The following is a 25411-nucleotide window of genomic DNA, read 5'->3' as shown; positions in this document are numbered from 1 at the left end:
TTCCGTGTTGAGTATTTTACATAGGATATGAGGAAGAATATGAGGGTGATAAGTGTGGGTGGTCTTGATAAAGTCATGTTATAATGTTAACTTTTCATTATTGTGAACTCCGTCAAGAGTTGATAATGAGACAATTCAATGTCCTTTTCTTGGCCATCTTTTACAAAATTATGAGTTAGTCTTCACTGATGTTGTGTTTAGTGCGTTTTCTCTTGTTCAGTTATAGATAGTATGCGCTTGGCTAAGAAGCTCATAACATTGCCATCCGGAAGTATAACGGACCAACACACAAAACTGTGTGTATCCATGAACGTTTATAGTCGGGATGATACAGTTCAGTGAGCATTACTCATGAACGCGGATGGCAAAAAACAATAACAAAGACATGAGTGACGTCATCTTCAAACTATCTATAAAATGGAATGACAATTACCACTGCGTGGGGTTGATAAAAAGACTAAGCCAGCATTTTGCATGGAGCATTACACACCCAGCACGCGTGTGTTGGACCCGTAGTCGGTGAGAGAGAGAGGGGGTCGTGGATAGCTCATACCGTAGAGTCACGTTCTCACCGGCCAGGCGGAGAGTTATCGTACCAATAAGGTCGCGGGTTCAAACCCCCATCACCGCCGCCAAAAACTTTTATTCTCTATTGTCTTCTGGCAATTTTCTACTCACTTCATCTCTTGTTGTTACCAACATAAGTGCCTGCTCCACTCACTTTTCTGAATTAAAAATTCACCCCATATACCGGAGCATATATATGTATATATATATATATATATATATATATATATATATATATATATATATATATATATGTTATATGTTTGTGTTCAGAATATTGGCTATTAAGCTTAATTGCTGGCAACTAACTTCGCGGATGTTGTGTGTGTTGGACCCGCGATTCCAGTAGTCTCTGCGTGTGTGTGTGTGTGTGTGTGTGAGAGAGAGAGAGAGAGAGAGGAGAGAGAGAAAGGAGAGAGAGAGGATAGAGAGAGAGAGGAGAGAGAGAGAGGAGAGAGAGAGAGAAAGAGAGAGAGAGAAAGGAGAGAGAGAGAGAGAGGAGAGAGAGAGGAGGAGAGAGAGAGAGAGGAGAGAGAGAGGAGGAGAGAGAGAGAGGAGAGAGAGAGGAGAGAGATAGAGAGAGAGGGGAGAGAGAGAGAGGAGAGAGAGCGAGAGAGAGAGAGAGAGAGAGAGAGAGAGAGAGAGAGAGAGAGAGAGAGAAATGAATGACCTGGGTTTGATACGATTTTTTGGGGGATCGTGGATAGCTCATACGGTATAGTCACGCTCTCACCGGCCAAGCGGAGAGTTGTCGTACCAATAAGGTCGCGGGTTCAAACCCCAATCACCGCCGCAAAAAAATTTTATTCTCTATTGTCTTCTGGCACTTTTCTACTCACTTCATCTCTTGTTGGCACCTAAAATCACTATTGTTACTTTCACTCCTCTCTTAAAACCCTAACGCTCTTCCTTCCTACCCATAGCAGGCTAAAAAGAGAGGGAGGGCATTGCTCTCACACAGCTTTCACGACCACCTTCCACACCCCCAATTTTTTATGTCATTTCAATACGCAAAAGTTACGGCCTAAGGCAATTAATTAATCACTGCCTTGTTAGTCTCCCGTTCCAAAGATACTGGTCATTTTGCTATGGTACTGGCACCTCCGATTAAGTACCATAAAGTGAGGTATTGATGGAGTGATGGGTGGTGTTCGTAAGAAGCTGGTCAAACATGCTTCGCAATTCCCTCTCAGTTCAGCATACAAACAGAAACACAAAACACACACACATAGACACACACACATAATATATGTGACGCTCATGCACGTGTGACACATTAATTGAAACTTAGCAATACGGGGAGAGCAATGGTATCTTTTTTTTCCGTTCAACACAAACAATTCGCAAAAAAAAACAACAAATTTCAACGGACCGCAAGGGAATGTCCAGTTTTTTCGTTATTTCGGTGTTGGGCCCGGAATGTGGTCAAGATTTTCGTGTTGCCAATACTAACGAAGTAGAGGGATTAACACGGGGAATTGTACTGAGTTTCAGATTTACGTCATTTCGAGATTTGTGTGTCTGTTCGAGATTTCCGTGCTCGAGGTTGTATATATATATATATATATATATATATATATATATATATATATATATATATATATATATATATATATATATATATATATATATATATATATATATATATATATATATATATATATATAAATATATATATATATATATATATATTATAATTATTGTTTGATATACCGCCAATATCCTCAAATAGTGCTCAATGGTGCTTTACGATAGTTGTAAAAAAAGTTTTAGTATCACACATGTTCACTCATTCGACTACAAAATCACTACAACAGTCACACACATATTGTTCGAAATTCACATAGAATCACAATAAGCAGAATGAAAAAGATCGGTTTTTAGATGCCGTTTCAAAACTGGTAAACTTTCACGTTTTGGGGTTTTAGGTGGTAAATAATTCCATACCATTGGGGCCGAAAATGCAAAATCAAACTTTGTTCTTGGGATGTTTTTCCCCATTAGCGAAGAACTTGCGGATCGCAGAGATCGAGGTGGTTTATATTCCCAAAAAAGGCATTTAAGGTTTTCAGGTGATGTATGATGCATGTAGCATGTAGTTCTATGGCCCGTCAGCCTTACAATCCGATCTTGAGTTGAAATAAGCCACATTTCATTAGGTTTAACACATTAATTTTACTCTGTAAGTGCTTCTCATCGATGATCAGTTTTCATTATAAGTGGTCTTTGCTTGCGTCTTCCACCTATTTGGTTTCTATAAATACGTTGGTGAAAACAGTCACTGTTTAAAAACAGTTCACGGCAAATATTTGCTTGGTAAAAACTTGAGTTGTGAATAAAAATATTAAAATTGAATGTAATAGCATGGCCTGGTGAGAACCTGTCATGTCGACAAAGTCCATTTTAAATATTCAGAAATAATGTAAAACTCACGTAAAATCACTAAAAAATCATGCTAGAAACCGACAAAAGTTATATAAAATAAAAGAACACGGTGTGACAAATATAACAATATAAAAAGTCCGGAATATAAATATGTATAACACCAGTAAAAATTAGACAATGTTCATATATTGTGGAGCAACAAACACACAGCCTGTTAGGCGACTACGCACAACATTAATTATATATACATTTAAACAATTACCATAGCTATTAAATTTAGACTAATACATATTCAATGATGATGATGTTGATGATAACGACAAAGCTGGTAGTAATGATAATTATATTTTTTATTAGGGTGAGGTGACTGACGAGAAAATAAATTCTTATTGTGAAGTGGCATTCTACCTACCTTTTTTCTGAGATAAATTTATTTTCTTCTGTTCCATTTGGTGCGGCAATATGTCCCTGGACAACTTTCTTGCAATGATTCTGTGCATCTGTGTAGGTCATTTCTTCATCTACGAAGCCATAGCATTTCTCATCGAAAAGGGAATAGCCCGCTGGGCATTCTGGAAAGAAAATGTAACCGTTCAGACGTATACTAATTTGAAGGTCTGATAACCCACATTGTTATGGCCTCATAATTGTAATGTACATACTCTCAAACCAATGCAAAATAATTTCCACTACGACATTGTTAAACTCGGCCCATAATTACGTTCGGATATCAGACTTGCATATGTGTAAACGTTGTAACAGTTGTATCAAAACTGTATCATCAGTATGATCCTTGATGACTTTATACACAATAGAATTTTGCAGTGGCAAGGCAATGTTCCAAGATGATATCCTTAGACTAACTTGCTAAATGAAATAAACGTTTTTTTTTCGAGAACAATGTCGGAAAAAGCCAAACTAAATTCCGATTTATGTCAAAATTACCCTTTTCTACTGATGACAACATTGCTCAGCTAAGCTACCAAATGGTGCACAGTGTTAAAACTGTATCATTATCATTGCCTTTTTCACCCTGGGTCAGGGTATAGGCCACAGACAAACAGTTTCCATCCTTCTCTTCTGTCCTGAACTAACTTTTTTTTTAATTCGTTACATGTCTTAACATCTCTCTGTATATCGGCTACTTTGATTCTTCTCCATGTTCCTTGTGGCCGTCTCCTTAATCTTCTGCCCTGAGGGTTCAAATCCAATACTTTCTTTGTTATATGGAGTCATTATGTCTAAAGGTGCGTCCAATCCACCTCCGTTGTCTTCTTCCTATTCCCTCTCCCACTGGTTTCTGCTGTGTTCATTTTCATACTTCTTCATTTTTGATTCTATCCATCCATTTTATTCTGAGTAGCTTACGCATGCACCTGTTTACGAAAATCTGTACCCCCCTTATACATGCCTGTGATAAATTCCAAGTTTCACATCCATACAGTAGTACAGACTTCACGTTTGAGTTGAAAAGTCTTAGCTTTAGTAGAAGGGAGATATCTTTAGTTCTCCAAACTCTGTTCAAAGATGTGAATGCAGCCTCTGCCTTTCTATCCGTGCTTTCAACTCTGCTTCCGTGCCTCCATCCTTGTCAATTATACTCCCGAGATAGCAGAAGGGTCTATATCGTCAAGTTCCTGATCTTTTACTTTGATCTGCTCCCTTTGTCTCATACCTATCCTTAAGACCTTTGACTTTGAATGATGAATTATTAGACCAATTGATTCCAAGAGGCTGTTTATAATTGTTGTTAAAACTTATATAAATAAAAACTCAAATAGTCTTCTTTACCTATAGCAAAAACGTTTGATGCAATCTTATGTAGCTCTCGAGATATCCAAACTTGAAATGTGTCAATAATTTAAATCAAAAAGACATTCTACTCTCAAACCAATTCAAACATATTGCCCATTAAAACACTGTTAAAGCGGGCCCATAATTGCGTTCAGATGTCAAACCTGCATATACTCGTATGTGTACAAAGGACCAATTGTATCAAAACTGTGTTATGACAGATTGAATCTGATAGTTAAAACTGAATTTAATGATGATCGTTTGAATGTTTAAAAATGTTGAGTAGGAGGGGGAGAATGACAGATGTCCAATTCTTGGAATTGTTGTTATTGCCCCGCCACCATTGAGGGATCTCAGAGGTCTCAGTTTACCTTCTATAAATAGAATAGCGAAACAAATAAAACCATAACTCTTCAATGGTAGTAGTTTTTAAGTTGCTCTAATTATAGAGGAAAGAATCGGACCCCTGACATCACTCACGGAAAGAGGGGTATCACAGAGGTTTCAAAAAGTGGACACCTGTGAGTTTTCCTTTGTAATCTTCAAATGCCCTTACCAGAGAATAAGTTTTGTGACAGTATCAGTATAAGTCTTAGTCTAAGAGCTGAAAAAAATATAATGACAAGAATTCATAGTCAATATTTTTTTATAAATAAGTGGAAAACAAGAATTAACAAATGCAATATGTCTGGTAGAATTAAAGGATTTAAACATAAATATTACACCTACCCGTGCATGCACGACCGACAGGTGACCACTGAGCACTGGTCAAACAAGTTGTGGTCATTGGAATGCTAATGTTTGTGTCATTGCAAGCAATGTCTACTTTCTCTCCTACTTTGTAAGAATCTTTCAGAGGGGTTGCAATGATTCCATCAAGCGGCAGTTTGGGCTTTTTGCACGACACTGTAGTATCTAGGAATTAATAAAAGAGTAATAATAATAATAATAATAATAATAATAATAATAATAATAATAATAATAAAAATAATAATAATAATAATAATAATAATAATAACAATAACAATAATAATAATGATAATAATAATAATAATAATAATAATAATAATAATAATAATAATAATAATAATAATAATAATAATAGTATCTAGGAATTAATAAAAGAGAAAAAAAATAATAATAATAATATTAATAATAATAACAATAATAATAATAATAATAATAATAATAATAATAATAATAATAATAATAATAATAATAATAATAGTAATAATAATAATAATAATAATAATAATAATAATAATAATAATAATAATGAAAATAATCATGGTTATTTATACTATTATGATAATGATGAAAATACTTGTAGGAATAGTTGTAACAGTATTAGTTATGGTGTACTTACAGTCCTTAACTTTCTCTGAAATAAGAAAAAAATAAGATAAATACTTTTTCTTTGACATAGAAAATATAATTTTCGTTGATTCCAACATAACGTACTTGGGAAACTATTTCATTCATTGATGATCACGCAGACTAGCATGTTCATTATCATTCATTTACGTTATAACACAAGAAAACTCTTTTCAAGCTCATGTTTGTCAAAGCAATCACGACAACTCATTAGGCTTATTAAGTCATTAATAAAATAGGGAACTAAAGAATGAAATTCCATAAAGAAAAAAGAACATCAGGTTCCAATCATTTTGAACGTGTGAAACTACTCTCCTTGAGGGGCTGGATACACGCCTTGTGTAATTGTTCTTTTGGTTTCAGAGTGATGGCATCTTAGTTTCTGTTGGTCGTCAATAAAAATGATATATCTTCGCTCTTTTACGTCCCATAATTCTAAGAATCTGCCTATGTATAATACTAAAATGCTATTCCCCTTTATGATTGAATATAATATGTAACCTATTTATTTTTAGTCTGCTGAAGGACTGGTTACATACACAGACACTTCCAATGAGTTTGGGACCAGAAAAGTTAGAAGATGAGACGCAACAATTTCTCAGCCCTACCTTATGCATGATATTTAAAACAAAGAATACGACAAAAATTATAGGATTTTGGTTTAGAATATAGCTATATATGCAAATCACGTTTAAAATTATGAGTATTCAATATTATTACTAGTTTAGCACATTTAAGGCTGTGCTAAAATGGTCATTGTCATAACATTGGACTCAAAAAGATACAATATGTCAAGTTATTATTTTGGAAGAATATAGGAGGATTTGGTTTTCATCATTAATTTTTTTCTGAGTTCATGTATGAAAGATATGATATTTTATTTATTTGCAAATCTGCTACCAAAATTAAATAAGAAATATTGTCTAAAAGAGTAAAAAAGTGAGAACAAATTACAGTGCAACCACTGGATAACGACATCGCCATGTTGTTGTTCAGGGGTGATGTGTTTCTGGGGTTTCCAAGATGGTGGAAAAAGGGTGTGTGGTGAGACCCATGAATACACAACAGTGCGATGCGGGGACCAGTGGCTGATAGAAGACACGTTCCAACAATGTTAGAAAGTAGACCTGTAAATGAGCTCTATAAAAATTGACTGAAACTCTTCGACAAACTGAAGATTCATTTTTTTTAAAAATAAGGCATCATTGGAGAGGAGAGTGACAAATACAATATATCAAAATAGTGGGTGTTATTTCTTACTGGAAGTATGACTGCCATAATTTGATGTAGAAGGAATGCTAAATATAAGCATGTCATTCATATAGGTAAAGATGACCTCATCAAAGTCATATTCCTGCATCTGGAATTTTTTTGACATAGAAAAATAATCACCATTATCATCTTTAACTTCTAGCCATGACCAATTGAATTTATTCCTCACGGGACTCATATCTTTATCGACGCTCGACAAGTCTGAATTGCGATCCACGAACAACTCAGCCATTGTGAGAACATTAGCATAATGTAGCAATGAGCAAACTTGATTTTCAATCAGTAAATAACAGAGAAAAAAAAAACTTAAATAAATATGACTTCAGGCCAATACACTGAATTATTAAGTAGAAGTGAATTATCAAGAAGAAACTTCGGCAGGCGTAGCGGTAGCGGAAAAATTCAAAGAATCGAAATGAAGGTAAATCGCCACAAAACAGCAAGCTCGCTTGGGCTTGAGCAAAACAATGCCAGAAAACGTCCTGATTTGCACGGGGATTAATAAGGCTACTTACCATTGTTCCTTATGATCAGGTACTCAATCAGTGAAGAAACGGTCAACCAGTTTGTTTACAACGTGAGGCAATCGAAATGTGCTTGTAGCAATCTATCCTAACTTTCGATTTGAAGATGTCTACATAACGGACTTGCGGCATTCGCAATTTACTTTATCATAGTTTTGAGACTCCCCAGGTAAATGTGGTCAATTTTGGCTTAGATGAAACAGTGAAATTTATCCCTCAGTGGCTCAGTTAAAATTGGCTACAGTTGGGATCACGACGGTTTGGAAAGTGAAAAAATAATTTAACGAAGGATGTGTGAAAATACCCAGGGAAGTGTTCAGACACGCCTTTTATAAAAAGCGTCGCTTAGTCTTGGCAATATATACATCGTTAAAATAAACGGTCCCCATGAGCTATGCTTAGCGCTGTGGAACACTCCTAATTATTTTACGGTCATTCGACTACGATTTGTGAATTCTTTCTTTTTTTATTTATTTCTTTCTTTCTTTCCTTTTTTAAATATTTGAATTTGACAAATTGACTGATTTCAGTTAATTGACTGAGAATTTACAGGTCTATAGAAAGTCAATTTCCCATGTTGACAACAAGTATACCAGTTACTCTTTCACCCTCCAACGTGTATTGTCATTGTTTGATCCTAACAGTGCTCAAACACCATTTAACAAAACTAAGAATGAATCAATAAAATCAAGTGCCGATATGAGAACACCGCTCAAGAACACAGGTGATCACATCTAGTTTTGATTATATACAAATCCATGAGATACGATCGATGCCTTTTTAATGTCTAAATTTATATTTTAATGCACCAAAATTTAAAATCACGTATAATTAGTGGATCCACGTGTGTTGCGATATTAAAAAAACCCCCCCCCAAAAATACAGCTTAGATCTATATTAAGCACGATAATATCAAATTCGAACTGATGTTTAGAAAAAAAACAACTGATTTTCAAAAGAAAATAATTAGGTAAAAGAAGATATCATTGTTTTTCCCGCGATTCCAACATATTACAAGACCATAAATATCCGTAATAGTCCCCATTGGACAGTTAACCTCCACTGACCTTAGACAGGTAGTTAACAGGGAGGGAGTTAACCCTCTACTTACCACCTGCAGCAAAATCGTCACATTTGTTACGACACAATAAACATTTTATATTATTCAGATTTATTGTGTATATCAAAAACTTTGAAGAATGTTCCTTGTTTAATTAAAAAGAACATAATGTTGTTTTATAGAGAGCTGTTTGAGTTTTAAACATTCAATTATTCTGCTGGGTAAGCCTGCCATTTTGGGAAAATACTGAAAAGAATCGGTAAGAAAAGAGTTTCATCCACTGATTAACTTCGTTTGCTGGCGTCCCATATGTATGTATGAACCAGTATTGCTTCTACGCAGTGTTGTAACAAAGCGATTCCATTGGGAGGAAAATAAAGTTTTTATTAGTTAATCGTACTGGATGACAAGAATCTGGTATCAAGCATTGGTATCAACTGCCAATTATTGCTATATTGCTGTCGCTAAACAGGGGTTTTACAAAAAAAAAATATAATATGTCGCTATTTCGGGTTTAGGTTCCATTGGAAATAGCACTGATTCCATGCAGTGTAGTAAACATGTGTTCTAGATCGTCGGTAGCAAGGCGGTCTCACTGGGATAGGGAAAATAGCGGGCCTATTTTAATTGAGTATGAGATATCGATAGAAGGGTATCAACTGCCGATTATTGTTATAACGATGTCGCTAAACAGGGGTTTTACTTGCTTGCAATCGCTATTTTGGGGTTTCATTACTAACATCAGGATCAGGGTCAATGTGGCTATACAGGGGTTGTCGTTATTCAGGGGTGTCGCTATCCACAGGTTGCATTGTAGTACTAAACGAAAAATCTCAATTGCTTGCTACTCTTTGGATAAGATGTTATTCTCCTCAAAGTCTAAAATTCCAACTACCCAATCATTGCTTGTTGAACAAGGGGTTAAACTCCACTGAGGTTTGATAAACACTCCTTTCATGTTTGAAACGTGTTCTTCGCCAGCTGATCCGTCACGATCCCTGAAGTTCTAAACGTCTACTAAACTATGAGTCATCATTTTAAAAAAACACTCACTTTTAAAACTGAAAAACTTACCATGATTACAAACAGCGCAGTATTTCTTGTCGCACGTTCCAGCATTAACGTAGCACCAGGGTCCGGGCGAATTGTCAGGATTTCGGCAGTAATTCTCTACCAAGTTCTTTAGTTCATTACTGTGTTTATTAGATTAAAATGTCATAATTTCCTTTAGTACTTCAGTTATTATGGTCAATTCAACTAATACTGCATATAATTTAATTAGTTATAATATTAATTTTTCTTTCAAAATATGTTGAATACACTTAAAGGTGAGTACACATATTTGCAGTCAGATAACTGAACGAACATTTTGGGCCTGGTCTAACATTGTTGTAATGAAGACTATTTGCGTTGGTTTAGAGTATTTCCATTACCACAATGAGACCATCATAATTTGGGTTATCAGACCTGCAAATAAGTACTCGGCCACCTCACCCCCTCAAGTACCGATAAAGTTAAATTCGAATTCAATAATTTATTTTCTGACCCTTTGTTGCTTAATTCATCATCAGCACATTTTACTCCCTCCAATGCTGATCAAGTTAAAATTGAATTCAAGTATTTAATACTGACCCTTTCTTGTTAAAACTCATATCACGATAATGTTAACATCGAATATGAATTTAATAAATGTGACCGTCTCTAAAGTGTATAAGACATAAGAACCAAAATTCCTTTGCAATGCAGGAAATGGTTAAAATTGTTCAGCATAACAAAGAGAAATTGGTCTCTATAATTTCCAAATCGGACATTATTTTTGGTCTGTCAGAGAGTTCAAGACATTCTAATGTCACAAAATAATGAAGTTACAATTGAAGTCAATGATTTATAACCGATTCTTTGATTGCTTCAACAGCATAACACCTGCCCAGGGTTGTTTGAACATTTTCATGATCTGACGGAGAATTCAAGAAATGTCAATGCCACACAATAAGAAGTTAAAATAAAAGTCAACAATCTATACCTATTGGACATTCTTTCCACATTTGCCCAAGAAAACACATGGATAAAACATTTGTCACATAAAATGAATAAATATAAAACTTCCATTATTGTTCATCATAGAACTTCTATTGTTACGTTCTAGACTCTATCTCGAAAAAATGACTGAGATAAGCTTGACACTATTCGCAATGCAGGGCCACAAAGAGAATAATATGTGCAAAGTTTGTTGCTCAGGGAACAAAACAGAATGACAAGAATCTGGACGAAAGTGTCAAAGTGCCATTATTCACGAAGCTACTCTTAACTGCTTAAATATTGATAAAGTTAAATTTCTTTTATCTACTAGTGACCTTTGGTCAAAGAACTGTTGAGACACATGTTAGTTTCTATCGTCCGTTCCAAGTCCCGTGCGCATGGAATATTACAAATTCCTCTAAAGTTGCGAATTGGGGTGCCGTGATTTTTTTACATATGGGCTTATATTTTAAGTGGCATTACGGATTTTGAATATCGATAGCAATTGACCTAATAGTTTTCTCACAATGCCAAATTCCCATTATATTTTCATCATTTGTAATAAAATATGACTCAAGCTTTAAAATGTTTACAGTAATGGTGTGTTAATTCTCTTTCCCGTGGGGAAAAAGATCATTACAAAGTTGAATTCAGTGGGAAATAATTTTGGGTTGTTTGAAATCGTTCAATAATAGATTGCATTTATCTAGTACTTCACAGCGTTTATATTTTATGTCTTCCCTGGTGGACAACGGCAATATAATACTTTGGACGGCACAAGCAGCCCGTTAGTGCATATACATTTTTCGGACAAAGGCATTGGTGTGCAAAAAAACCCAAACAAACCAGGGGGTTCATCGAATATTTACGCCCATCTCCGATAGGACGAGAAGAAATTGCCTTTCACAAAGACATAACACTCGACCAACTGCTGACCAAGACAACTCATAAAGGTCGGACAAGACATGTCATGAAGTCCCACTGGTCAACCATTGAATACGCTACGTATTCGCCACTCTTGAATTATGTTCACTGGAAAAGGGGGTGGGGGTGGGGGCGACGCTTTGAATGTATTGATGTGAAATATCACTGAATGTAAACATTTTAACACAAGATTTCAAGTAAGTTTTGTGCAGGATAACCTTTAAAACGAACCACAGTTTTCAAATTCAAGAGATGCATAACAGATGACATTAAAAAATATTTATGTGACCGGAGACCTCTCCCCTCTGATTTCCTGGTTGTGAGCCATTTTGCTGTCAGCCGCATGCCATGACAAGAATTCTGCGCTTTGCATCTCTGGAGAAATTTAAATACTTTTAAGTTTTCCTTTTTGTGACAAATGTTTAATCCATATTTTTATCAGTTTTTTTTATTGAATATAGAATCCCAACAGGAAGCTACGCCTCTGGCTTTAAACAATTAAATTCTAACACTTGTTTCTGTCAAGTGTGTACAAAGTGTACAATTTGATGTATCATTTTGAACCAGGATGAGAATGTTAGTGAGTAGTGCAAATGAATCTCGTGACATGTAAACACCTGGTCAAGTCTGTGGGCGAGTTCAGTAATCGTCATCACAACAGAATTCACTGTGTGTAATATTGTATTCTAAAACATCAAAATGTTCCCTCATCCCAGACTCTTCATTTTTTATATACCGTAAAGAGGGAAAATCCTAAAACATGGTATTGTAACTGATGCAAAAATTTAGACATCGGCATAATGTCACTAACAATTCTAGTTTTCGTGCCAATTGTCATTAAAATCTATCTGAAGGTTGTGAAGATATCCATGTCAAAGCGTGCGCACGGGTTGAGGAACGGACTATAGTTCAAGAAATACAATGCTTTGACTAATTTTTTAAAACTTATTTGCAGGTCTGATAACCCGAATTGTTATGGCTTTATTGTTGTAATTGTAATTAAAATACTCTATAATCCAACGCAAAATATTGACCATTGCAACAGTCCCATAATTGAGTGTGGTTATCAGACCTGTAAAAATTGTCAACTGGCTTTTGGCAAATAACCAACCACTTGTTGGGTAATGTTGAAATCAAATTCAATGATTTACAACTGACCCTGTGTTAAAGGGACTGTTTGGGCAATTTTTAGCCTCTGCCCAGGGAAGGCAAGTCTCATGACCAATCGTGACATTGACTTGTCCATCATATGTGGCCCCTTTGTCATCAGTATTGTAGCACGTCTGATCACCTGAGAAAAAGGGAAAGAGACAAAGTAAAATATGTGACCACTCGCCTCAAAACGGCATAAAGTCGGGATGATTAAAATACGGAAAATTGAATTTGTAACCAGAAAAATCAGACTTGCGTTGAGTTTATAAACATTATTGAGGAGAATGAATATCATATTTTAGATTGCTGAATACCAATCATTCATAATTTTGCCCAGTTTAACTTTCATTTGACTTTTTAGCATCTGGTTCATCCCGACATAATAACGTTTTGAGATGGTGGGTCACATATTATAGTTACAACCAGCGGGTATCTATTATTGACTGATATAATCTACAGTCCTTCAGAGCCATTAGACCCATAGAGCGGGAGTTTATCCCGGTTTCTACAGCGTGAAACAGACAACTGCTTACTACCCTTTGGATAGGACGCTAGTCTATCAAGAAGTACTTTCTGCGAGATTCAACAGACCCAGCCACCCAATCCACATTAATCACTGCTGGGTGAACATGGGATTTAGAAAGTAATCCTGACTGATATTTTAAGACGTTTTTAAAAAAAAATAATTAAAAAATGTGTTTTGGAAGTTGTTTGTTGTTGTTGTTGAAACAATAAAGGGACGCGAGGAACAAGAAGAGTTGATTTCTTTGTCTTATATGGACGCATCCCTTGATTCTAAGAGTTCGAGTTTACAAATTACAACATCCGAAGCCGAATGCAATTTAGGATTTGATTTAACAATGAGGTAAAAAGCACGCATATGTGACCCAACGTCTCAAAACGGTATTATGTCGGGATGAACCTGATGCTAAAAAGTCAACTTATCGTTAAACATGTCAAAGATATGAATCATTGGTATTCAGCACTCTAAAATACCATATTCATTCTCCTCAATAAAACATACAAAGTCAACGCAAGCCAGATATTTCTGGCTACTAATTCAATTTTCACCATCTTAATCATCCCGACTTAATGCCGTTTTGAGATGAGGAGTCACGTATATTACGTTAGTTTGAGCATATTTCCATTACAACAATGTAAGACATGACTCTTTTGCAGAGTCCAGCCAGAGATAGACCCTCATCTACGTCCTTGTCAAAACGGCTTCAGACCAGGAAGATCCATGACTGCTCACCTCCTGGCATTGAAAAGGTTAATAGAAGGAGTAAAAAGTAACAACAAGAAGGCAATCATTCTATACGTAGACTTTAAGAAGGCCTTTGGCTCGACACATCGCCCTACCATGATGAAAATCTTAAAAGCATATAGTATACCTCCTAAACTTCTCTCTGCTATGAAAAGAATGTATGAGAACACACGGGCAAAGGTTATCTCTCCAGATGGTGAAACTGAGCTGTTTGAGATCAAAGCAGGGTGCTTCAAGGTGATACATCAGCCCCTATCTCTTTGCAATTGTCCTGGACTATGTGATGAGAAAGACCTACGCTGGCATGGAGAACGAGCTGGGCTTCACGCTACATAGACAAAGAATTAGGCGTAATCCAGCTATGACTGTCACGGATCTAGATTTTGCAGATGATCTGGCTCTACTGAACGAGGAGATGGACCAGGCACAAGAAGTCCTCAACAGACTGGAAACTGAGGCTGAACGAGTAGGACTATGCTGTAATGCTAAGAAGACAGTATTCCAAACCTACAACCAAGAAAGGCCAATTAGCATACAAGCAAAGAATGGAGAATGGCTGAAGGAAGTTGACAACTTCAAGTACCTAGGAGGTTGGACCCAAAGCAGTTCCTCTGATATTTCTGTCAGAAAAGCATTGGCTTGGAATGCTTGTCACAAACTCAGGAAAATCTGGAGTTCAAACCTACAGAGGGAAATAAAGAAGAGACTGTTCCTGGCAACGGTAGAGTGGGTGCTTCTATATGGAGCAGCGACATGGACTCTTGCAAAAGCCCTGGAGAAACAACTGGACGGCTGCTACACCCGTATGCTGAGGATGGCCCTCAATGTAAGCTGGAAAGAGCACATAACAAATGAAGAGCTCTACAATGACCCCCCCCCCAGTGACTTCGAAGATCCGAAAGAGAAGACTGAGAATTGCGGGGCACTGCTGGAGACACAAGGAGGAGATTGCAAGCAGTCTTGTTCTACGGGAACCACCTGAGCGAACCAGAAGCAGAGGCAGGCAGAATAAAACCTACATTGACTGTCTGCTAGATGACACAGGAATGGACAACACCAGGGAGCTGCGTACGCTTATGGAGGACAGGACAGAATGGCAAAGACTTGTGGCTCATGTTGGGCGCCCCAAGGGGCGGCCTAAGTAAGTAAGTAAGTATGACTCATGTTACGCGATATAACAATATTTTTTTCGGAGAGAAACAATGCTACTATGCGCCACTCAGAGCTGGACTCAAACCCAAGAACTTCAAATCAGAATATGAGTGTCACAGGTCGAGACCAAATAGGAGCACAAAAAGTACATTAAAAGTATGTGCAGTGCATAAAATCAAAATATGTTGTTTTTTTCTTTTGCAAGATAAGTAACCCTCAAATTGTTAATTTGGACAGCATGGGCCATTCATGTCAACACCAAATTGATGGATTATTTACAATCCTTCATGGCATGGGTAGGCAACATCATCTAATAATGTCGTGTCCAAAAGGAAAAATAAGTGTGATGTAAAAACAAAACTGACTGAATACCTACCTTGTTTAAATTATCTACTGATTTCAGAGAGATATAGCATCATATTTTCTAGTCTATAATATATATATATATATATATATATATATATATATATATATATATATATATATATGCTGGTCGGATAAAAAAATCATCCGTCCTCGTCCCATAATCCTAATTGTCTGCCTAAAGATCCTGATACTAAAATACTTATGCCACCTTGTTATTCAGAATGTAACCTATTCATTATAAGTCTTCGAAACGACTGGTTGCATACATACATACATACATACATACATACATACATACATACATACATACATGCATACATACATACATACATACATACATACATACATACATACATACATACATACATACATACATACATAAATACATACATACATAAATACATACATACATACATACGTACATACGTACATACGTACATACGTACATACGTACATACGTACATACGTACATACGTACATACATACATACATACATACATACATACATACATACATACATACATACATACATACATACATACATACATGCATGCATGCATGCATGCATGCATGCATGCATGCATGCATACCTACCTACCTACCTACCTACCTACCTACCTACCTACCTACCTACCTACCTACCTACCTACCTACCTACCTACCTACCTACCTACCTACCTACCTACCTACCTACCTACATACATACATACATACATACATACATACATACATACATACATACATACATACATACATACATACATACATACATACATACATACATACATACATACATACATACATACATACATACATACATATATACATACAGAAACAAAAAAAATAACCAGGCCTGTAGATGGTTGGTCAAAAAATTGTCAGAACATTTTGAACATGCAAAAATAGACCAACAGGACAAAAAATATGGATTAATTAATAAACACAACTCATATATTACACGTCAATTGACTAGTCAAATCAAAATCATGTCACTTTCCAACTCATTTATAATACAACAAGCAGGATTGTATTTATGGTACCCAAAAACAATCCCAATTATTTCAGAGAGTACGCATATTTCTGGTCACACGTCTGAGTTAGTTGTAAAATGAAAGAACGAGAACAATTCCTACCTTTTTGAAGGATGTGTATCTAGTTCTTGAAACGAGAATCTGCTTTATCTTCGTTACTTTTTGTGTTTTAAGCTGATTCTTTCATTTATTTGGATTAACGCTTATAAAGAAGGAGAAGAAGAAGAATAAGAAGGAGGAGAAGAGGAAGAAGAAGAAGAAGAAGAAGAAGAAGAAGAAGAAGAAGAAGAAGGAGGAGAAGAAGAATAAGAAGAAGGAGAAGAGGGGGAGGAGGAAGAGGATTAGGAGGATGAGGAGGAGGTAGAGGTGGTGCGGTCGTGTGTGATAGAGGAAATGGTAAAAATTTAAACAATTACGGTCGCTGGTGAGAGGTGTCAATCACCTTTCGAAGAAAGGTATTTATTTCGCATTACTATTTTCTGGTTGACTTCCAAACTGAAACAGAGAAAGCATAGGGAGGAAAATAACCCGTCGGAAAAATGTGTCTGTGTTGGTAGCAAATAGAGAAACGGCCTGGTCCGACACACGCTGTGCGTGTTAGTTGATTACTGACTACATGTGTGTTCGACGACACTCTCTCTCTTGCGTCTGTGGCAATGAATACATCCAACGGGACGTGCAGGTGGAAGGATAATTAATATACCTAGCTGACTACAGTAGTTTTGTCTTTGACACGACAAATAAAATGTTTCTTTTTTTCTTAAGTCGACGTTTGAAAAAGAATAAAAACTATTTTTTTCTAGGCACAAAAAAACCCTCTTTTATTTTCGTATTTGTTGGTTTTGCTTTTTGACGTTATGAATTTTATTTTTGTTTTTAAGATTTTAATTTTGTTAAATGTCAGCACTTAACAGTGCATATCGAGCAAAATCGCACTGTGGGAAATCCAGCAATAGTCGGAAGATTTACAGGCCTGAAAAAAAGTAGAAAGTGTGGCATCACTACTTCTCTTCCCAATTTGAATCAGAAATGAAAATATTAACTCCTACCTAGTGAAGGTGCTTCACAAACGATCTTTGTTTTCAGCAGCTCTTTATCACAAGACTGTCTAATCCATGTACCGTCTGATAACATGCTGACACAAACTCCATCTTTTTTATCGTCTGGAATTGCAAGCAAAGGATACAAATGTTATCATGGTACAAAAAGGGTATAACTCATCGCCGAGTGCCTGAAGTGACTATGTCAAAAATTATTGTTTTAAGAAAAATGCGTTTGAAGTATATATTTTTCGGATTTTCATCTCAAAATAAATATATTGACTTTTAACTTAAGTAAACAGTCATTGGCAAAAGTATGTTAATAGTGAATAATACAATATAGAAGAAGGAGTGGCAGTTTCAGGGGTGCAATTGATAGAATTTTAGATTTTTTAGAACGTAGTCACTTCTAGCAATCATTAGACAAAGGGCATTCATATAAAACGTATATATACTTGATTACACAAGTATTCCTTCAGAGCCATTAGATCCATTAAGCTAAAATCTTTCCCGGTTTCTATACTCTTTTGATAATATCACGCTAGTTCATCACAAAATACTTTCCGCCAGATATAACAGATCAAGTTACCCAATCATTATTGCAAAATCAATCCAGGAAGAAAAACAATCATGGTAAAAGAGCGATTGCGAGGAGCATGACTGTTGAGGGCAATGTTAATGTAATAAACTTTAGAAAGGGTGGAACCAATACCAACCAACACCAATAATTCATATTGTTGACCAATTTAGCATAAAATTTGGGTTTTTAACACCTGGTTCATCCCGACATAAAACCGTTTTGATACGATGGGCCACATATATGTTTACAATTATTTTCACCTTGTTAACATTTAAATGACATGTCTGGAATTTCAGGCAGACCAATGATTTCTTTTGAATTGATGATTTTATTGAATGTTTTTAATTGAAGTGTTGTTAAAATAGAGGTGAGGGATGCAAAAATATGTTCTTTTTCTTCCAAGTTTCCAATTGTGTTCGCTTAGAATGTCGTTTGTATATGTTTTTGAAGAAAGATTTATGCAGGTTGTATCTGGTTTTGAATGAACACTCAGTGAGGACAATGTATGTTTCTTGTTTTGGTTTGTCTTGGCGTGTAACTATGGCTTGATGAATACCGTTTTGAGTCAGGCAAGTGTTTGTTTAGTGGGCATGTAGCCTTGGTCCTGCAGCTGCATTTTTCTCTAGGTATTTGATGGGCTAAGCTGGCTGTAATAGTTTTTGTTTGTTGTTGGAGGAAATAACGTTTTGTAAGTTTGGCATACATGGCATAAGTAGCTTTTTATTAATTTTTATCATTATCATTAAATAGATTGCGATTCCTCAAAGTACCTACCCGACCACTTAGACCAGTCTAGCTTTGTCCTATCTTGCCATCTGTAATCATTTGTCTCATTAGCAAATGACAATCCTAACCAAACCTCAGTCTTGTTACTGATAGGATGAAACAAAACAAAACAATATTTAAATCAAAAGTTCATGAAATCAGTATAGTATTATAAAGAATGTGATTTTCAGAGCCTGCTAAATCTCTTTTTTTCATCATTCAATCCAGAGAAAATTGCTAATCTTTTTGTCAATTACCTAGTGAGTTAAAGAGGAAGTACTGTCTTCCTTGACCTATAAAACACTACTATACCTGTTAATTATGTGTTTTAAGGGGTTTACGGCGCTTGCAACACATTAAGGTCATAAAAGCGCTAGTAAGAGGAAGAAATCTAGGATAGTAAAAAGTTCTAGAATTACAATTTAAGTACCAAAGAAAAAGTAAGACAAAGGAGAATTGGTTCTAATAGGGAATAGATGTCGATTCCAAGAGCACACTATCAGGGTACTTAGATGTATCATCCTGAAACTAGCACTAAGAGGAACACACTCAAATGTTTACAAATCATATATTATAAACATTTATATTATGTATATTAGTATATCATTTACATATTAATAATATAATGAATAACAGAGAGATGATGTACACAAACAAAAAAAATATCATCTCCTAACTCTAACCTTCCATTTGACTGTTTCCCTCATAGCCAGAGTATCCGGCCAGGGCCACAAAAAAAACCCAAGTAATCTCATTCCAAGACAAAGCAGAAATCATGTTGGAAAACCGATATAGGGGATAAAGGTACAGTGCTCACTATAGGAGGTCTAGAACCCCACCCCGATATACCTGTTAAGGAAGTTGAACTTTTCGCTGGAGATTCAGAGGTGGCAATAACTAGATGTCACCCCAGGACTAGCACATGGATTCATGTCTGTTGTTCAATACTTCCCTATCCCAGTAAAATTACTTTATCAAACTCAGATAACATTGACGGAACAAGGATGGTTTTGAAAAAAAAAGTATAATTTATTGATGTAAAAAGAAAATATATTAAAGTTAAGTTCTATTCAAGGGTCTACATAGTTTTGGATAGGGAAAACACAATAATAGTATGTAGCATGCCATTCTTAAATGAAATACGATAATGTATAGCATTATGGAATAGTATATATATATATATATATATATATATATATATATATATATATATATATATATGTGTGTGTGTGTGTGTGTGTGTGTGTGTATGTATCAGTGCGGCTATGTGGTCTTTTGGTATGACACTTGCTTTCTGAGTCCTGAGTTCGAGCCTCACTGAGCACATAGTGTTGTCCTTGGAAAAAGGCTCTTTACTCACATTTTCTCACCATATCTAGGTGTAAAATGAGATGAGTACCTGACCATTAACAGCATTTTATCGCCTATCAGGCGTTGTCTCGTTCTATTTGTTACGTGTTTCTGTTCATCGCTGATCCTTTAAGTCCTTTGAGCACGTTTAGTGGATACTGCGCTATATAAAAGCTCAAGTTCTGTTTTGTTTTGCTTTTTTGACATTTTATTAAATGCAGATATTAATGCTTGCAGTACATCTGATATACCTTCACACAACATATATATATATATATATTATATATATATATATATATATATATATATATATATATATATATATATATATATATATATATATATAATCATGGGTAATGATTCAGAGGGTAATGTTCATTTTTAATAATAATTAAATCTTAAAACTAATGATATTTAACACAATTATATGCATGCGTTGCAGACAACTACAATTTCATCTCGTATTCCGAAAAAAAAGAAATTGTTGCTCAGAAACTTGAAGACGTAAATGATATATTCAATATATATCTTGATATTCAAAATTATGTGTATAGAAGACAAGAAGAAGATTTGATTTGTTATTTAAATATGATAGTATCTTTTATGATGGTGAACCTCACCAATTGATATCATAGGGTACAGAGAAGTGACTGCTCCCTTCCTCCCTCTCTCTCTCTCTCTCTCTCTCTCTCTCTCTCTCTCTCTCTCTCTCTCTCTCTCTCTCTCTCTCTCTCTCTCACTCACTTCCTCTCAGCCTTCTGGTGGGTGTCGGGTCGGTTGGATCCCGAGTTTGGCTATCTGAGATTGTGAACTTTTCTCTCTAATGCAGCAGGTATGTGGTATGACTCTCGCCTTCAGATCGAAAGGGTCAGGGTTCAAGACCTGCTCTGAGCAGCAAGTACCCGGGTCCTTGGAAAAGGGTCTTCATTCACATTCTCTCACCATACTCAGGCAAAAATGAGTACCTGTCTCAGAACAGCGTTGTCTATGTTGGAAAAAATTGTAATATCGCCTAAGAGGTGCCACTTCTCGTTCTACATGTTAAATGTTGCTGTTGGCTGGGACCACATGTAAAGCATGTCTAATAGATATTGCGCTGTATAAAGGGTCAGATAATTGTTGTGTCATCATCCACTTCGCTACAACCTATATTTCTCATCATTATTGATGTAAGTGCCCAATCCACACTTTTCCTGAATTCCAACTTTACCTCACGATGGGAATAAAGTTGTTTTCTAGTTCATTTTTCGGGGATGCCACAAAACCATTCACTTTGTCGCACTCTTTCACTGCATCTTGAAATGTTACAGCCTTGTCTATGAAGCCATAACAATTATTCTTGAACTTTCTGTTACCAACAGGGCAGTCTGTCATAAGATGAGAATTCAAGATTGCCTCGTGAAAAGAACACTGAATACATATTCTTATATGCAAATTAAAGGCCAACTACTCACAATTATCTGCCGGAAGAAATAGTGACAGCACAAAGTCATGGACAATTCCTCCTGGCCGCTCTGAACGCATACAACATGGGGCAGGGCTTGTCGTCAACCTGATGACACTAAATGTCCGTAGAAGAAGAAGAAGAAGAAGAAGAAGAAGAAGAAGAAGAAGAAGAAGAAGAAGAAGAAGAAGAAGAAGAAGAAGAAGAAGAAGAAGAAGAAGAAGAAGAAGAAGAAGAAGAAGAAGAACTATAACTATTAAAGGGGGGGGGGGGAGCGACACTAAAGGGTCATTTTTTTATTTAATGAATTATCCTAAACCATACCATGGGTCACAATGCAGTCATTATGTATATGTTTGGGAAGGATGATTGAATATAATTTTTTTCGAAAAAAGTTGCCCGTTGCTATGGAAACGACGCCATATTGGAAAATAAACAACACATCTTAAAAAGTCAAAGCCATTTTGTTTATCAACCGATTGACATAACATTTTGGCCAGAGGTAGAAAAAAAGAAACTAAAGAGGCTCTAGAAGCCCGATTTTTAATTTTTTAATTATAAAATTTAAAAAATTAAGTTCAAAGATATTACTCGATTATTAAAAATTTACATAATTAGAAAATACTCCAAATTTTTTTTCTCAAAATTCCGGCTCCTAGAGGACCTTCGTATTTGTATGACACTCATTTGTAGAAAGTTTGAAGAAGATTGGTTGAAAACTGAGGGAGGAGATTTTTAGTGACGAAAATTGCAGTTTGAGAAAAACACATTTAAAAGTCAAAGTAAACGAGTTTAGGGAAAAACTCTACTCTCGCTCTCTGATTGGATTGTGAGCACATGACATAATTAAGAACAAAGTGATTGGTTGCTGAAGATAGAGGAGAGTTTTTACTTTTTATTGATATGTTTTTGCCTTTGCTTAGTTATAAAGACTATTTCTTATTCTTTCATGAAATCAGTTCATTGAAACTAAAAATGGGCAGGATTTAACCATACCATTGGTCACAAAATACGTTTTTTTTAGTCGAAAAAACTGAAGATGAAGTTCTCATGCAATATTTTATGCAGACAAATTGTCACATGACAACATCCCACCAAAATCTATTTTTTTAGCAAACTGGGTCAAAATTCATACTTTTTAATGTCGCTCTCCCCCCGAGCTCTGACCTTCGAGTTCTGTACTATGTCAAGAAATATAGATGTCTTTTTTTTATTAGTTTTTTTGGTGTAAATTGAGACTAAGTGAAAGAATATAAATTAGGGAACGGACACTGAGGGAAATCTGAAAATGTGTGTAATTTTGGGATTATTTTTTTTCTTGCATTTTTCGTTCTGTTTTACATGTCACTGTTTCAAAAATACCTTTTCAGATTTTTTATGTAAGTCTCTATCTAAATGTTGGATTTAGGTGAAGATGTGTTGAAAGTCTTATTTTAAAAACTCTATCAACTTCTAGATGCCCTAGCAAATCTCTACTCACTTCATTTCTTGTTTTCATAAGAGCAATAGATAGAACGAAGTTGACGTCACTCAAGTCTTTGCAATTATTTTTTTTGCCATCCACGTTTATGAGTTATTCTCGTAAAATGTATTACCCTGACTGTAAAAGTTTATTTTTTGTGAAATAATTGAAGTTGATGAGAAATTGGCTTCATGAGTCATGACGTCACTTCCCTCGTAATGACGCATAGTAACTTAGTAACTGGCTCTAACCTATCGAACAATGGCGAACGCCCTTCGAAATATTTCTCCTGCGAGCATAAAAGTGTATCCAGAGGAGAAAAACACGATAATTATGATCATGTTTTGACTTTTAAATATTCTGATCACATGACATATGAAAAGTTCTAGCCAACATGAAAAATTGAAAGTACCAATTATCTTTGTTTAGAACCACGCTGCTCGCCGTTTCTGGGCGATGTGACATCAGTCTATTGACTCCAATTGCGTAATAGGAAAATCTAAAAGTGCGAGCCAAATATATATAGCTCAATTTTTTTTTTTTAATTATCATTTTTTTTATGTTGAATATTTAGACTGCTCCATGATTTGGCCTCCCTCCAAGTGGGTCCAACAATGACATTCAAATGAGATTTTCAAAACGACTTGAAGACCTTGAATTTGCAGATGACCTAGCCCTCCTCTCACCCCGCCTACAAGACATGCAGAACAAAGTCACGGCCCTGATAAAACAGCTCCACGAGTTGGTCTCAATATTAGTGAAGAGAAGACAAAACTACTGCGCTTAACTGCCAAACAAGAAGAACAACTCGGCATCTATGGCACAGCAATAGAAGATGTCAGGGAATTTACATACCTCGGCAGCAAAATCAGTCAGTCAGGTGAAACTGTTGAAGACATCAACGCTGGAATCAAGAAAGCGCGCCAGGCCTTTGCAATTTTGAGACCAATATAGAAAACGTCCAGCATATCCACAAACACCAAGCTCAAAATATTTAACACTAATGTTAAAGCAGTCCTGCTCTATGGGTCAAAGACTTGGCGAACAACCTCGACCACATCAGCCAAGATGTCAATCGCTGTCTTCGTAAAGACTCAGGTTGAAATGGTCAGACAAAGTGCCATTTGCTGACCTTTGGACAAGAACAAACAGAGAACAAATGGATGTCCAGGTCAGACGCAGAATGTGGAGATGGGTTGGCCATACCTTGCAATATAACCAAGCAGGCTCTCGAATGGAACCCACAGGGCAAGAGAAAACGGGGTTGTCCAAAAGAGACCTGGAGGAGAAGCCTCCACCAAAATTTGAGAGTCTCCAATCTTACCTAGAGTGAGACAAAGGTCTGTGCCAAGGACAAAAGAAGATGGAAGAGTGCTCCAAGAGGCATAAGTCAAGTCATGTTTTGGCAGTAAGAAATACAAATGTATTCTTATTTTATTCTAGATTACGAGACAATGTATATCAAAGCATACCTTTACATTCAATGGGTGTTCCAGTCAATTTTCCAATGGGCAAACAAGCTCTTTTTTTACCACCTTTTACAGCAAATGTACCGGTTCTACAACTGTACTCAATGAATTGACCAACAGAGATAGTACTATTTGATGTGGACACTTTAGAGTGGTCAGGAATTGTCACGTTGCATTCACCTGAAGAGAAGAGTAGATAGGTAATAATATTTGCATTTGTTACTCTCTTCTTGTATCATAGTGGAATCAATGAGTACGGCACTAAGCTGGTCAAAATTGAAGTGATTAGAATCAGGGATTTTTCAATTTCAACTTAATAAAAAGGCAAAAGAATACAATTTACTTTTCCATTAAATGTAAAGTAATGTAAACGTTAACATACACAGTATCAACATCCACATAGTCATCTAAGGC

At 35.9% G+C, this 25411-nt stretch overlaps 1 protein-coding gene across 7 annotated transcripts in view; it reads right to left on the bottom strand.

Annotated features, from left to right (window-relative positions):
- Positions 1-3364: 3364 nt before the first annotated feature.
- Positions 3365-25411, bottom strand: part of LOC144974395 (uncharacterized) — a gene marked incomplete at its 3' end in the record, with an annotated part of 142128 nt that continues 120081 nt past the window's right edge. For 4 of the 7 annotated variants that reach the window (XM_078917235.1, XM_078917239.1, XM_078917241.1 and 1 more), the window contains 9 exon segments: positions 3365-3524; positions 5476-5661; positions 6113-6127; positions 10051-10169; positions 13078-13210; positions 17937-18050; positions 19282-19379; positions 21833-21989; positions 25001-25177. In XM_078917235.1, the coding sequence (XP_078773361.1) occupies positions 3365-3524; positions 5476-5661; positions 6113-6127; positions 10051-10169; positions 13078-13210; positions 17937-18050; positions 19282-19379; positions 21833-21989; positions 25001-25177 (1159 nt within the window). 7 annotated transcript variants of the gene reach the window in all.

This window comes from Berghia stephanieae, chromosome 6, assembly GCF_034508935.2.
Source record: "Berghia stephanieae isolate SIO BIC M18660-M18661 chromosome 6, UCSD_Bste_1.3, whole genome shotgun sequence".
Taxonomy (NCBI): Eukaryota; Metazoa; Mollusca; class Gastropoda; order Nudibranchia; family Aeolidiidae; genus Berghia; species Berghia stephanieae.
This window is presented reverse-complemented; position numbering and strand designations above follow the sequence as displayed.